Consider the following 16,051-nt stretch of genomic DNA (forward strand, 5'->3'; position numbering starts at 1 on the left):
AAAACTCGATGCTCCTCCTGACGCTTCTGAGATTGATGGATTTGCGTTGGAATCAGTAATCCCTCCAATGTTATGAGTAATATACATCGATGGGCAGATCTTAGCTCCAGATAGGTGCCCTTCAAGTTTGTACCCTCAAAGGATTGGAAGCGCAAGAGTCTTCCATAACATGAAGTTTTCCCTCTCCAATTTTGTACTAGTTATTTGATTAAGTAACTGATTGAGTGGAAGAGTGTCGAGTTCTGTTGAATCAGTGAACACGGTCCCTACAACGTTGGCGTTTGCCATGAGGTGCTTTGATACCAAGTTTGAAAATGAAAGAAAGACTAATTTCAGAAGAATTCTTCTTATATTTCCTTTTCTTGATTCATGAAAGGCAACCAAGCCCACATTTATATAGAATTTCTCAAATTAGGGTTTCGAGGAATAATTGAATGAATGAAATTTTTAAGGCAGTAAATTACAAGTGGCCCAATCAGCGTGAAAGGTAATAATGAAGGAATAAATCTTTTGAGGGGAATCGTAACAGATTCAATCCATTTTTTCATCTTCTATGGTAACTTCCCTTTGTGACGTGGTGGTCTTTGTGTGATGTGTCTCTTTTGACTTGTCCTTGTTGGTACATATTCTAACACAGAATTATGAGTAAAGGGATTGTTAAAGGTGAGTTAAGAAGAAGACCCACTTGTGTTTAGATGAAAAGTTAACGACGGCAGTCTCGATAGTACAAATCTAATTTAAAGTGAAATGTGCTCGACGACAAACGGCAGAGACTTTGGCTTTAGCATGTTTGACGTAGACGATAGACCATGACTTCGACGACGGTAGCGGTTCGGAGATACGAATGTGAGAGGCAGAGAGTTGGCAGTGTGTGCAAGTTCTTCGATCGTGAAATGTGAAAAACGTGAAAAATGAAAATGGATGGTGAAAACGAAAAGAAGAAGGGATGAGAATTTGAGAGTTTCCAAACTTAGTAAGATTTGGGCTTGGAGTCAAATTGTTTAGTTGGGCTTTGGGCTTGGAATCAAATTATTTAGTACTTTTTATTATAAAATTATTTAATTTTTTAAAATATTTTATATATATATGCATTTATATATTTAAAAATATATAAAAAAAAATCGGGATAGGAGTCAAGGCGGGGATACCCTCCCCATCCTCAGTTTGACCCTATTCTCGATCAAACCGGGGATTCTTCGATTTAATCAAGTCAAGATTCTGCGGGGACTCAACCCTGCAGATTTTTTTGTCAACCCTAGTTAGGCAACTACTAAAAATTACTTTTAAAAAAATTGGTTTGAGAAATAAAGGTTTAGTGTCTAATAAGAAATTACTTCTAAATTTTCTTGATATATGAAAATAACTAAAATGCCCTCACACAATCTTCACTTTTATTCTAAGAAGCACAGACACAGATATGGATATATGATACAGATACGATACGATATGGCGATACGTTAATTTCTAAAAAACTAAGATACGGATACGTTGAAGATACATATCATATATATAGATAGATATAATGTCTAATTAATTGCTATAATACATATTTTAAGTTAGATTATAATAGATTCAAGAAGAGAGTGAAAATTTTAAAAAAAAAAATCCAGTAACATCGAGTGATTATTGAGTGACTAGAGTAGACGATAGGAAAGAAGTAGAAGATGAAGATTGAATAATGAAGTTGAGGATGAAGGAGATGTGAATCATGATTTAAATAGTGAGAGAGAAGAGAAGAATGAAGATTTAATTACGTTTCAGGGTTTTTTTAAAAATTTTTATGTTTTATCATTTTTAATTTATTTTGTTTTGGATTGCACAATTTAAGTGGACTTTTATGTTTGGAAGTAATTTTAAAATGGTTGAAATCACTTTTGTCATTTTCAAAATCATCGTGAAACATGTTTAATTCTTCAAAACTAATTTTGATGATATGAAAATTGCATTTAAAAGTGTAAAATTGAAAATTAAATTAATTTTGAGTATTAAAATTGTGTTTTCGAGTGATTTTAAAAATGAAAAAAGTGATTTTTGATGATTTTAAAATCAATCTTAAACATGCACTAAAATAAAATGGGTAATAGGTTGGGTTTTTTAAATGGTTAGGCTTAAATTTGAAACAAAAAATTGACCCACATATCCCCTTCACGTATCTGGAAGCAGATATGCATATCTGAAAGTTAAAAATAAAAATAAAAAATCAGATACTTCAAATCAGGTATTAGACACGTATCTGTCACGTATCTGGACATATCCGTATTGTATCCATATCTGATATCGATTCTCTGCACAATTAGAAGTATCTGTGCTTCCTAGTTTTTATTAGTCACTATGAACAACAATCAGTGACCATCGCTACTAACTGCTAGTGACTACCTAATACTACCACCGTTGACCCACAAATTCTATGCCCATTGCCAGCTCACTGTCAATGCCACTTTGCTAACCATCGACCATAGCGTTTTAAGTATATATTTCACATTGGTTATTAGTTCATTGTGTTCAGTTATCGTCTCTTATGGTAATTTGACATTTCTAAAAGCATTTTGAGTAGGGAGTAAACTAAACAAATTTGCATATAAAAACACTTGGGAGAAAAATGTAACTAAACATATGAGTTTTTTTTATTTCTAAATAGTTTTTATAAAATTTGTTTAAAAAAGAAAATGTAGTATTGAATATATTTTTCAAATTATAATATATATATATATATATATATATATATATAAATTGTAGTTGGACTAGTGAATGAGCTGCAAAATGTGGAGTTGAGCAAGGACAGATCTATTTAAGGAGACCATGTGCCCCTCATGTAGTGACATTCTATATTGTTGTATATTATTTTTTATTAAATATATAAAAAAAAAAAAAAAGATTTTTTTTCAAAAATAGAAAAATGAACCAAAATATAGCATCATTTTAAAATCTATAAATGATATCAGTGTCTATTATTGACATTGATTGATTACAAATTTTGTTATTTTTTATAATATTTTTAGCAGATTTACCATAATTTTTTAAAAGAAAATTAGTAGTACATTTTTAAATATATTGTATTTTGAGCTTGTTGCTTTGGTGGCTTGGTCGACCCAGCAATTGGTAGGAGACCAGGGTTGGAACTTTAGAAAAAAAATTTATAAAAATTGATTTAATGATTTTTTTTTTCCACATGTATCTAGGTGAATAATTCTATAAAAGGCTAATAATAATTTTGTAATTTGTATTACTTCATATATATATATATATGAGTACATTTAAAATTATATTTATATCGATATTAAATTATAAGTTTAGTCCCTAAATTTTTAAAAATTGTTATTAATAAAATCTCAACTTTCAATTTTGATTTTAGTCTCCTTAAAAATGTCTAATAAATATAGAAACTATTTCAATTTTGTATCTAATAGATATTAAAAATTTTAAAAATATTTTAAAAAAAAGAAAAACTAACTTCTTGAGACAAAAAAAAAAAATAGTTTTATACATTAAATTTTATATTTTGGAGCTAATAGATACATTAACTTTCGGAAAAATTGCACAAACCTCTCATGAACTATAAGGTTTGTTACAATCACACTCCTTAACTTTTAATTTGATCAATCAAACTCCCTCGAGTTTACTAACAATTGTAATCAAACCCTTATGTTAGTTGATAACTTGAAATTAAATTAAGGACAAAGTTGTCGATTTACATATCTATACAAGGAAAAACAAAAAGAAAATTACCTGAAAAGAAGCAACAAAAGACCTGTAAGTGCCGGTAGCAAAGCTAGATGAAGCCACAATGCAGGCCACTCATGCCCTCTCTCTCGTTCATCATCTCTGTAACGCAGCTCACACCACAACTAGCATCAACCAGTCGTCAGCCAACTTTCGTCGATTCGCGCTGTTGTTCGGCCATCTTTCATCCAACTATCTTTCAATGTTGGTAAGCTCCTCTTCCCCGTTCTCTCTTCTCTTTCAATAGTCAACAGCTGCAACAACTCAACGTCGCCTTCTAGTGTTCACCCACGCCACTTTGTTAACCATCATTTTGTGACCCTTCCCTTCTTTGAATTTTGTTGTACCAATCTCTCTCTCTCCATCCACCTTTTTCTTTCCATCTCTTTTGATTCCTTTTTTCCTAAGGAGATGGTGATGAAGGTCATGCGATGTTGTTCACTTGCGAGATTTGGCAATCAATGTCAAGAAATCCATTTTAAAAACCCTATTTTGTTTTTTAAAAATATTTAAAAATTAAATTATTTAAGATTCTAGACTCTTTCTCACTTCTCTTCCCATTTTGTTCGTCTATTTTGGATTTTTGTAGTTTCGTCTCTTTATCTCAATGATGGGTGCTTTAACTTATCGATCTTCCTAATTTTTATTCATTTTTTAATGATTTTTCCAGCCAAACCCATCAGGAACCTGAAGCTTCTCCAAGTGCTCGATGTTACCACCGTCCTTGAGCAATCCAAGACTGTCATCGAACCCTTCTAATTTTTAGCATAATTTTTTTTTTCTGTTGAATATTTGTGAATGAACAGATTTGACCGTCCCTAATTTAATATTAACCAACTAAAGGGTTTGATTACAACACTTGGTAAACTAGGGGGCGTTTATTGATCAAATTAAAAGATAAGGAGTGTGATGCGCTAAATTTACTGTCTAATATAACATTTAAATTTGTAACATTTTCACATATGTAAGAAATGTATCATATGCAAATTTGATATATTTAGGAATCTATAAAATTAAAAAAAAAAACGAAAATTTAGGAATCTATTATAACATTTTTTAAAGTTTAGAAAATTTGTAAGTTGATCATATATACATTTTGCCTCCTTCACATGAATTTCTAGGATATGCCCCGCGATGGAGGATACCCCAATGGAGTTTTCTCTACGTCGTTATTACAAATGGGAAGAGAAGAAAAAGGAAAAATGAGAGGAGACTTTGAAAAGTTTAAAAGAGAGTAGGAACAAACAACTAATTGGGGCATTGGTCCTCTTCCTAATTTGATTTTATTCCAAAACCCCCCAACTTCTACGCAATTTCCTTTGACTACCCAACACCTTTCATATTCCCAATTTTCCACCTTCCATTAATACCCTCTTACTTCTTTTCTCTTCTCTTATACTTTTCCACATTTAATTCTCTATAAATTTGCATTTAACAAACACAAACTTCCCTCAACTTATTTATTAAATTCTCACTTTCCCCTACCTTCCGTTAATAATTATTTTGAAATATATAGATGGCCGCTGGAGTTGGGTTTGTTCTGGGTTTAGTTGCGCTGGTTTTTCTTCACCATGCCACCGCTCAGACGGTTCATGATGTCGGTGGCACCACCGGTTGGACGGTTCCTCCGAGCGGCGGCCCCGCTTTCTATTCCGACTGGGCTGCTAATAAGATCTTCCGCGTTGGCGATTCCCTCAGTAAGATTTTTTATTTTTTATTTTTTTCCTACTTCCTCTACTTAGATTTAATTCAGAAGTTCTTCAATAATTATTAATATAAATTCGATATTGAAAAAATTATACTTTCAATTATACAATATTATTGGACACATTATGGTCGCTTCTTCCAATAATTTCCTAAAATATCTACATGTTTATTAAAGAGTTTTTTATGTGCCACATAAAACATGAAAAAAAATTGCTTTTAATTTAAAAATAGAGTATGAGGTCTGTTAATACGTATAAAGATAAATCTATAGTATAAATAAAAAAAAAATTATAATACTCAAAAACATACTAACGTGTGTCACATAAAATATAAGGTAAAATGTCATTTTGGTCTCTTTAATTTAAAATTTGTTTAATTTTAGTTTATATACATTTTAATGTCTAATTTTAGTCCATGTACTTTCAAGAAATCTTGAATTTAGTCCCTACTATTTGTTTATTGTTTTTTTTTAAAAAAAAATGTTATTTAGCATCTTTTCACTTTAATTTTGAAAATATTAAAATTATTATTATTTTCTTGTTGGAAAATTATTTATTATTATTTAACTAATTTCAATAAGAAAAAATAAAATTTTAGAGTCTAAATTTAAGTTCTATTAAAAGTATAAGGATTAAAATTATAACAAATCTCAAATTACAAAAAGAAAATGATATTTTAACCTTTTATATATACACACTACTAACGGCCGTGTGTGAGTTTTTGTTCGTAAATTAATTGTTAAAAAAATAGTAATACTTTTATGATACAATAACTTTATTTGTCAAAAAAAAAACCATAGAAACTAATTGAGATTGCATATAGATAAAAATTGAAATAAAATTGAAAGACGATTAAAATTTTAAAAAAAATGGCCAATAAAACCCAAAATCGAAAACCAAGCCGAACCAACGTGGAATCAATCCAATCAAAATCTAAACTATTGATTTCGTTCTTTATTGAACATTGATTTGATTCACTATTTTATAAAACCAATCAATTTTTTAGTTCTTGATTATCCTCAAAATATAAAAAAATAAAAACCAAACCGACTATCACCTCTACTTTTAATTATAATAATAATTTTTTTAAGTATTTAGAATATACATTTACTTTTGTTTTTGGTCAGGATTTAACTTCCAAACCAACAACCACGATGTATTTGAAGTCTCAAAAGAATCGTTCGACAGTTGTACTTTCAACCCTACCGATGACGATATCATAAGGGCAGGTCCGGCGACGGTGACACTCAACGACACAGAAATGCATTACTTTGTTTGTACCGTCGGCCCACATTGTTCGTTAGGCCAAAAGTTATCCATCAATGTCGTCTCCGCCGCTGCCGGTGGTCCGATATCGCCATCTTCGCCGGCACCACCTTCCACAGTCCTGCCACCGCCGTCTCCTTCCTCCTCCAATTCACTTTCGGCAACCCTTTATCTCAGTTTCTCTGCCATTCTTATGACCTTCTTTTAGACATATATTATGTTGTGTGTCTTGATTTTTCATAATTACATGTGAGGTTTAATTTTGTTGAGAGTTGAGAGATATAGTATTTAGTGATTGTATTTCATTTGTGTCTTCCTATATTTTTGTTTCATAGTTTTTGTCTCCAATAAACTTTTATATTTACTTTTTTTAACGTTGAATTATAGGTTTATTACATTTCCCAACTGTGCTGAATTTCAATGTATTTAATAATTTTATCTTTAAAATTTTGATTCTTAGGTTTCAAGATAAGGTACACATTTATACTTTGATTTTTAACTTAATACTAACTTCAATCTTTGTTTATTAATTAATTTAAAGTAGTTATGAAGTGAGATTTTAAAGTTAATTTTAATAGTGATGAAAAAAATAGTAAAATTTAACTAATAGTAACTCTTTTATTTATTATAAATTAAATAATAATCCTTAAGATTAAAAATTGAGAGTGATTATTCATTCGGTGAATAATTGATGTTAATAATGTAAATCTTAAAATTTAAAGACAAAATTGAAACAAATTAAAACTCAAACTTCAAAGATAAAATTATCACATTTTAAAACTTGAATACTAAATTGAAATCAAAATTAAAATATAATTTTAATATTTTGAAACCTAATATAACCAACCATTCAACAAATAACTTTTTGCTTGTAGCTTCGTAAGACTTGTCATATAAATATTAATATAACAACCAATAAGTGGATAAACAAAAAAGATTTACCTACCTCCAAATTTTGTTAAATAACTTTGTTAAGAAAAAAGTTAATAAAAATAACTAAAATATGTAACTCTTTTATGGAAATTTGAAACTAAAACAATTGTTTCGAGTTCAACATACTTGGACGTGGAAATCATCAAAACTTTGACTACAAATGTATAGATAGAATTTGGGTATGTTTGAGTTGACAAGGTAAAATATTATTTTAAGGTACAAGAAAAATTAATTAGATTAAAAAAAAATAGAAGTCAATTTTTATCATTAAATTAGACACGTTACAATTTTTACTGTCTATTCAATTTCTACCCAACTTGCCCATTAATACTGACAAAAAATTGGAATAAAAAAAACTCTAAGAAACTCACAAATTTAGATGAGTTTAATAATCATTTCATTTTTTATTTTTAAATTTTGAAAATTAAACTTATTTATTTTCCATTTTTTATAATAATTTGCATCTTTTTAAATACAATAGTGGAATTCTTGACCGAATTCCAAAACAAAATCAAGTTTTTAAAAGTTACTTTTTTTAGTCTTCAAAATTTGACTTGGTTTTAAACCATTGGTAGAAAGTAGATGACAAAGGGAGAAATTTAGTGGTAAGAGTAGTGTTCGTAGACTTAATTTTCAAAAACAATAAACCAAAAACTAAGGTCCAATTTGGTACCATTTAGTAACCATTTGGATTTTTTTTTTTTAAATTAAGTCTATTTCATCCACATTTCTTACAATAGTTTGCATGTTTATTAAGTACCATGATTGAATTCTTAACCAAATTTCATAAATAAAAACAACTTTTTGAAAGCTACTTTTTTTAGTTCTCAAAATTTGGCTTACTTTTTTAAATCATTGGTGAAGAGTAGATAACGAAGAAAGAAATTTAGTGGTGGAAGTAGTATACATAAGCTTAATTTTCAAAAACAAAATAATTACTGAACGAGACCTTCATGATTACCAAATAGAACCTTAATATTAAACAAACTTTGCACAAAATTAAATTAGACTAATGCACAAAATCGACTCGAAAGTAATTCCTCAAAAACTTACAAATTCAATTGAAGAGAGAACCAAGTATGGTTTTTTTTTCTTTTTCGGATCTATGAATTTTTGTTAATGGGTAGATTTACTAGAGCCAACCATGGTTATAGGAGGTCAATTCAAGATCCTAGGAGGACCCTTTGCACTTTACCAAGTCCCTTTAAAAATCTCAAACAAACCATAGAGAAACTTAGATAAGCCATAAAATGCTTTAGAGGACCCATTAAGGATCTCTGAAAAACCCATGGAAGAACTCGGCACGTCTCATGGAATACCTCAAACTCAAAGTTAGTGGTAAGAGGTAGAGTTGTGAAGTTTAGGGAGTTGTGAAATCTTGCGACCTACAATATAAGAAGTTAATAAGAAATGAAATTGATGTTTTTCAGACGTGTGATCCACGAACTCCTGGAACCAAATAAAGAGTGGAGTTCACACCTTCTTACTTTCCAACTTCTTGGCCTAAACATCTCAAAAAACTCATGAAAAATCTTTAAAGACTCATCTAAACCTCGATGACCCACAAAGGACCTCAGCAACTCTTATGGAAGACCTCAAATGGCCCATATGGGGAGCCTCAGCAAGTCCATGGAGGAGCTTAGATATAATCACTATCTTATTAATCTATATTTTTTATAATATATATTACAATTTATATAAGAAGTGAAGGTTCAAAGAAAATAATTGATCTAAGAAGATGTGGTCACAAACTCATATAGGTGAAATTTTATTTTATATAATAAATTAAAAAAAGATAATATATGAGTGGCATTGTAGTAGATATTTTTTTTCCTGCCTCAACCACCATACATATATATATGTGATGTTCAAAAAGACGAGTGGACCCATAAAATAAGTGGGTATCTAATTATACGTATGGGTGAAAACAAAACACCCATAATTTTATTTAATTGGTTACAATTAAATCAAATGTGAAAGGTAATGGGATTAGGTTCGGCAATTCAATCAATCATAATTATCATTTCTTTACAATATAATAATAATAAAAAAAATATATGTATATATCCTCGATTAATATATCAAATAATAATTCGGACCTTCTATTATACAAGTTGCCAAAAAAAGTACTGTCGTTAATTTTGGATATGTTTGATAGAGAATCTGAATTTTGTTTTATATTTTCAAATTTACTGAATTCAGCAAATATGTATTTGGCAGGCAACTCGAATTCTACTTCTGAAAATTGTTGTCAAATTTTGTGATCCAAATAAAGCAAATTCTGAAAACAACATTTTTATATTTTCACTAGGGGTAGTCATTCAAACCGCAAAAACCGAACTGAAAACTTAGTGAAATCGAAAATGCGGTTTGGTCCGGTTTAAAGAAATTTTGAAACCGAATTAATTCGGTTTAGTTTGATTTCAATTTCGAAAACTGAATTTGAAACCAAATCGAACCGTTTTTAACTAATATATATATATATAAATATATATATATATATATATATATATATATAAGAGTAAAACTAAATTTAAAACAGAACTGAACCAAACCATTTTTTAATTAAAAAATAAAACATAGATTTATTAAAAATACTAAAATTGAACCAAACCGCATATATGCGGTTTGGTTTGGTTTGGTTCAATTCGGTTTCACATATTAGAAAATTTGGTTCGGTTCGGTTTGACCAACAAACCGAACCGAACCGTTTCCACCCCTAATTTTCATTGTATCCAGATTTTGAATTTTAAATTTTAAAATGCAGAATTATATTAAGTAAAAATAAAAACATTTAGAAATACAATATATCATGCTATAAACTCAAATTATTGTTTAGAAAAATGTATTATATAATGTATTATACATCATATAATATTAAAACAATAGTAATTATAAAAAAATTTTAAACATAAATCAGATTCATAAATAAATTAATAATATTTTATTGTCAACCAAATATTAGTGGATAACTATAATTAATTTTATGATTTATAAATGCAAACACATTTTAAACAAATGTTTAAATTAGAATCCAATTTTTTAATTTGCTACCAAACACATATCTGAAAACCTGAAATGCAATTTTGTTTTCGTTGAATCCTTTTCAAATTATCTAGCAAGTAGGTCCTTAGTCTCTAAATTTTGAAATTTTTATTTAATAGGTTTAGTTTCTAAATTTTTAAAATCTCATTTAGTGTCGATTTTATTTCTAGTTCTCTATTTTTTAATTTATGTTTGTTTTCTCATAAATTTTATACCATAGTTCTCATACTTGCTTGAATTCTTAGTCAAATTCTAAAATCATAAATAAATTTTTTAAAACTATCCTTTTTAGTTTTCAAATTTTGGATTAATTTTTAAAATATGAGAGGAAAGTGGGAAAAAAAAACTTATAAGTAGAAATAATGTGTTACTTAGAAGCTCAATTTTTAAAAATAAAATAATAAAATAATTACTAAATAGGATATAACATAATTTATGAAATTAAAAGTTAATCAATTCGATTGACCCTTAAATTACCTCATAAACATAAAATTAAAAATTCAATCATCCAGTGAATACTTTTTAAAGTTTAAAAATTTGTTGGAACATAACCCTAAAAGTGACGGAGTAAACTTGTAAATTTCAAACTTTAATTAAAAGCAAGGAAATACAGAACAATTATAATTGAAAATTTAACGTACACAAGTATGACGAAATTTATAAAGGAAATCAACGACTCTAGATTGTTATTAATTTCTTCCACCCGCACCAAAAGTCAAAATCCTTTTTTAAATAATAATAAATAATATTCAAGCCAATATCAAAGTCAAATAATAAAAAAATTTACTTTAGAAATGTTTCAAATTTTTAAGTCCCTCTTAGCTAATAATAACCACCAATATTATTTTTTAGTTCAATACAAAGTTTTAAATTTTCATCAACGGTCTAGCTGCTCATTTAAATATTATTTGTTAATTTAATATTTTGTTCATATATCTCAATATATAATAAAGGAAACAATTTGTGACAATCAAAAGATGAAATTAAAATTTTTAAAATCATATGGACTAAATTAAATGGTAAAAATATTATTTTGGTCTCCATACTTTAAAGTTTGTTCATTTTTTATTCCTATACTTTCAATTATTCAATTTTAGTCCATATGCTTTTAATATATCTTAAATTTAGTCTCTTAAAATTAATTTTTACCGAAACTGATTATATAATAATAATAATTTTCATGCAGAGAAAATAATATGCGTAGATATTTCCAAAATTTGTAGTAAAAATTCTATTATATAACAAAAAGGTTTTAAAAAAATCGATAATAAGCTAACATTGGAGACTAAATTTAAGATTTATTAAAAGCACAGTACTAAAATTGAACAATCAAAAGTAAAAGAACTAAATTTAAAAAAATTTCAGTCAAAATACTAAAATGATATTTTAACCAAATTAAAACTAAACTTAAATTATAGAGATTAAATTGAAACTTCTAGATTGTGTATAGTAACCATTTCGTTTTTTAATTTTTATTTTTTTTAAAAATTAAACCTATAAATATTAATTTCATCTCCAAATTTTTTCTTTTGTTATTTATTTTTTTTAATGATTTAAAAAAACAAGCTAAAATTTAAAAATTATATAAAAAAAAAAAGAGTAGCTTTTAAAAATTTAGCTAAAAATTCAGCCATTATACTTTTAAAAAAAAATTAATCATTATAAGAAATTGAAAAGAAATAAGTTTAATTTTAAAAACCAAAAATTAAAAAAAAAAAAAAAAAAAAAAAAAAAAAAAAAAAAAAATGATTTACTAGACCTTAATAGTATGGATGAAATTGAAATTATAACAAACTATGGACACCAATTAATAAATTAACCTAAATAATTCATGATAGTTTACTAATTATTACCCGTTCGTCTCCATAATAACGATACAATATATACTAAGAAGAAAAAGGAAAGAAAAAACCATATGATATGCATTGGCCCCTGGGGGCTTTTCCATCAACAGGCAAAATTATTTCTAAAAAGAGAAAAATCCAAAAAGAAAAAAAAAAGATAAAAAATAATAATAAAGAAAAAGGACTAATCCCCTGCGGTGGGATCCATTTCATTACCGGCATCATCAAAACTATCGCCGTTGATCTGATCAAGAACGAGCACTAACCCCATGGCGAAGGCACCATCGAAACCTGGCTTGATGATGAGAGAGAAAACGTCTTTCCCAAGCACCACGTTAGTGGAGGCATCTACTTTGCGTTTAATCTCAGCCATTGGTTCCTTCGCCGCATTGAAGATCGTGCACTGGCGATTACCGAAACACCCCTCGATCTGGTACTCGTCGCCGGAATTATTGAATACTTCCACCGTCATGCTTGACCGTCCGATTATTGATGAACGCCTCACGTTGAAGATTGGCTTCTGTCCTTCTGTTCTCTCCCCTAAGAATCCTTCCCATCGGTGATGTAGACTTGGCCTCTGCATCATTTTTTTCAGTTATTCATCGATTTTTTTCAAGCAATACTGCTTAAGTTTAACTATGGCGTCGAAAATAAACAGCAAAAACTGAATACAAATGGCTTTAAAATTTAAATAATCCTTCCCATAGCCTCTGTTCGTCATTTTTTTTTCTCCAGTTATTCATCGATTTTTCAAGTACTGTTTAAGTTTAACTATGGCCGTCGAAAACAAACCACAAAAACTGAATCACAGATTCACTAATGGCTTTAAATAATCATGATGATTAACCAAGCCAAATCACTCGAATCGACGCGACTCAGTGAATCGAACTCGATCATTGTTATATTGCAGAAAAAGAAATCCAGAATCTCATTTCCGAGTCAAATCGATTTTCACTAAACTCAGTAGCAAATTCGAAAACCTAGCGAGTAAAAACACGAAGTGACTCGCCGAGTGAAATCGGAGCAAATAAGACAAGAAAATAACCGGAATCAGATCCAGAACAATCAATCTCAACACCAACAGAGCAAACGGTTCTAAAAACTTCGAAATCGAATCGGCCAAACAGAAACGAGAATGAAGGAGATATAAGAGAGAGACATTATTAGCATTACCTTTCGGCGGACAGTGAGGAGACACTTGCCTTGTGCGTCCATGAGAACGATTTCATCCTTCTCACGTGCATCCGGACCGTAGGAATCGACTCTGAACACAAGCTCGCCTTTACAATCATAGACAGTATAGCCATCGCCTGCAAAGAAGAGAGAGGTTTTCATAACAGTGAGATGTTTCTCTTCATTATACACAAAGGTATCTTCCACGATTACGCCTAATTCATTCATCTTCTTCTGCAAATGAACAACAGAGAATGTGAGGATGATTGGTAATGGAGAACGAAATTAGTGGACTCTGCAAGATCGGTGAGAACGACGAGACGAAAATGGAAGAATTTATAACTTGGGCGGTGAGTTCTTGTTCTCAAGTCTCATGATGATTCATATAAACGGAATCCATAAATAAATCATAATTTTAAAATACAGAATATAATATTGTTTTCTTACAATTTTAATATTTTGTTTATTAAAAGTGTCACCGAAATGTAAGATATTGTTCTTCGGAAATTCGAAGATGATGGATTAAAAATGGGCGTCAATTTTTAATTCATATTTTAAATAATAATAATAATAATAATAATAAAGAAAAAAGAAAGAAATCTCATAAAATTTAATTCATGTGTAAAATTTCAAGATGATGGTTAAAAAAGTGAGAAGGGCTTTTTTTAATATAAAAAATATTTAAAAATATTTACATTTTATTGCTTATAAAAGTTTTTAAAAGTCATCACTTTTAGAACTTTTACTACAAATTGAAAATGATTTTAGAAATTTTCTATTTATAAGAATTTTTTATTTTAGAATCTTCCTTTTTCATCAAAATATATGCATTCCATACGTTTTTTTCGTGTTATTTTCGATTAAACTTATAAGTCGGACAAAATGTTAAAATATCTCGACTTCTAAAATATAAAAAAGAAAAGTAGAAACATAATCATGATGATAGGAATAATCAAATTGATGGTATATGATGTTTTTGTAAAATAAATTTTTTATATAGTTTTTACTTTTTAGGTTAGTTTCAGCCATTTTCTTTGATTCAATGGATTTCTTAGGAGTCTTTATAAGATGATAATTTCTTGGTTTTTAATTTTTTTTAAAAAATTAAGATTTAAGTTAAAACTTTAATCTTTTCAAATTTTAGATTTGTGTCAAAATAGTTGTATGAATTTTTTAAAGGAATCAGTACTTTGAACTTTCATTATTTGTATAATAAGTCTAAAACTTTAAAAAGTGTTCATAAATCTTTAAGTTTTTTTATTTTGTGTTTAATAGATTACTATTCAACATTCTTAATATTTACCAACTACAAATTTAAAGTTAAAAGGATCTATTAGATATCAAAATTGATTTTATATTTAATAGATTAGTTAATTTTAAAAAGAGTAATATGTCATTGATTTATTAGACACAAATATAATGTTACTGACTTGTATCCGATAGATATTAAAATTTTAAAAATATATAATAAATTTTCTTGAGCTACTTATTTATTTTTTTTAATTTTTACTTGAAGGTACTCCAACTTTTTATTAAAAAATGTATATTAATTAATCGTAAGACTTATTAGATACCAAAAAATTAAACCTTATTTTTATGCTCCATTTGATATCATAACAATAATAATAATAAAAGAAAATAGTTTAATAATAATTAGCATGTGGAGATTCAAATCTCCATCTATTAAACAATGAAAATAATATTTAAATAAAGGGTGATAAGTCATGCGATAAAGATGAGTTTTATTTCCAAAATCTAGGGTCTATTTGATAAAGAATCTAAAAACGGAAATTTGAAAAGAAAATAAAGTTGTATTTCATGTTTTCAGATATTTGTTTGGTAACAAAATTCAGAATTTGGATTCTAATTTAAATAATTGTAAACTAGTTGTAATACCAACTAAATATTAGTTGACAATAAATTATTATACATTTATTTATGAATATGTTTTATGTTAAAAAAAATTGTATAATGATTATTTAGTAACATTAGATAATTTATAGGAAAATTTGAAATTTTGATCTCTATGATTGGAAGAAGTTAAATTTAGGTCTTATGGGTTATAATTAGAATTTACTCCATTGTTTGATAAAAGCATCGTAAATAGTCCATATGGTAGAGATTATTGGAGAGGATTTAACAAACCATAAGGACTATATATAAAGTTATATCAAAATATATGAACGAAATTCTAAATTTTAATACCACATTGACTAACTTTTAATCTTATCCAAACCATGGGAACCCAATATAACCTAATTCAATTTATAATACATTACGTAATACATATTTTATTTTAAAAAATTGAATTAAATTTATAACATGACATACTATATTTCTAAATGTTCTATATTGCTAAATGTT

The 16,051-nt window shown here is 28.1% G+C and overlaps 2 protein-coding genes across 2 annotated transcripts; one reads left to right on the top strand and one right to left on the bottom strand.

Annotated features, from left to right (window-relative positions):
• The first annotated feature begins 5,173 nt into the window (after positions 1 to 5,173).
• LOC120084649 (cucumber peeling cupredoxin-like) lies at positions 5,174 to 7,073 on the top strand. Its single transcript, XM_039040458.2, has 2 exons — positions 5,174 to 5,417; positions 6,554 to 7,073. Exons 1-2 carry the CDS (start codon positions 5,237 to 5,239, stop codon positions 6,898 to 6,900), a joined length of 528 nt encoding a protein of 175 aa, XP_038896386.1. The 5' UTR covers positions 5,174 to 5,236; the 3' UTR covers positions 6,901 to 7,073.
• Positions 7,074 to 12,485: 5,412 nt separating this feature from the next.
• Positions 12,486 to 14,240, bottom strand: LOC120085094 (protein LURP-one-related 12-like). The gene is made up of 2 exons (XM_039040950.2): positions 13,688 to 14,240; positions 12,486 to 13,091 (listed from the first exon to the last, which is right to left on the bottom strand). The coding sequence occupies exons 1-2, from the start codon at positions 13,913 to 13,915 to the stop codon at positions 12,699 to 12,701; spliced, it is 621 nt and encodes a 206-aa protein (XP_038896878.1). The 5' UTR covers positions 13,916 to 14,240; the 3' UTR covers positions 12,486 to 12,698.
• Between the last annotated feature and the right edge of the window lie 1,811 nt (positions 14,241 to 16,051).

This window comes from Benincasa hispida, chromosome 9 (genome assembly GCF_027475165.1).
Source record: "Benincasa hispida cultivar pf3 chromosome 9, pf3_genome.v1.1, whole genome shotgun sequence".
Taxonomy (NCBI): domain Eukaryota; kingdom Viridiplantae; phylum Streptophyta; class Magnoliopsida; order Cucurbitales; family Cucurbitaceae; genus Benincasa; species Benincasa hispida.

Excerpts from the sequence above, each read along its gene's own strand:
- LOC120084649 (XM_039040458.2), top strand. The coding sequence starts at position 5,237 with ATGGCCGCTGGAGTTGGGTTTGTTCTGGGTTTAGTTGCGCTGGTTTTT. Across the intron at positions 5,418-6,553 it reads CCGCGTTGGCGATTCCCTCA|GATTTAACTTCCAAACCAAC; the intron begins GTAAGATTTTTT and ends GTTTTTGGTCAG.
- LOC120085094 (XM_039040950.2), bottom strand. The coding sequence starts at position 13,915 with ATGAATGAATTAGGCGTAATCGTGGAAGATACCTTTGTGTATAATGAA. Across the intron at positions 13,092-13,687 it reads TCCTCACTGTCCGCCGAAAG|AGGCCAAGTCTACATCACCG; the intron begins GTAATGCTAATA and ends AAAATGATGCAG.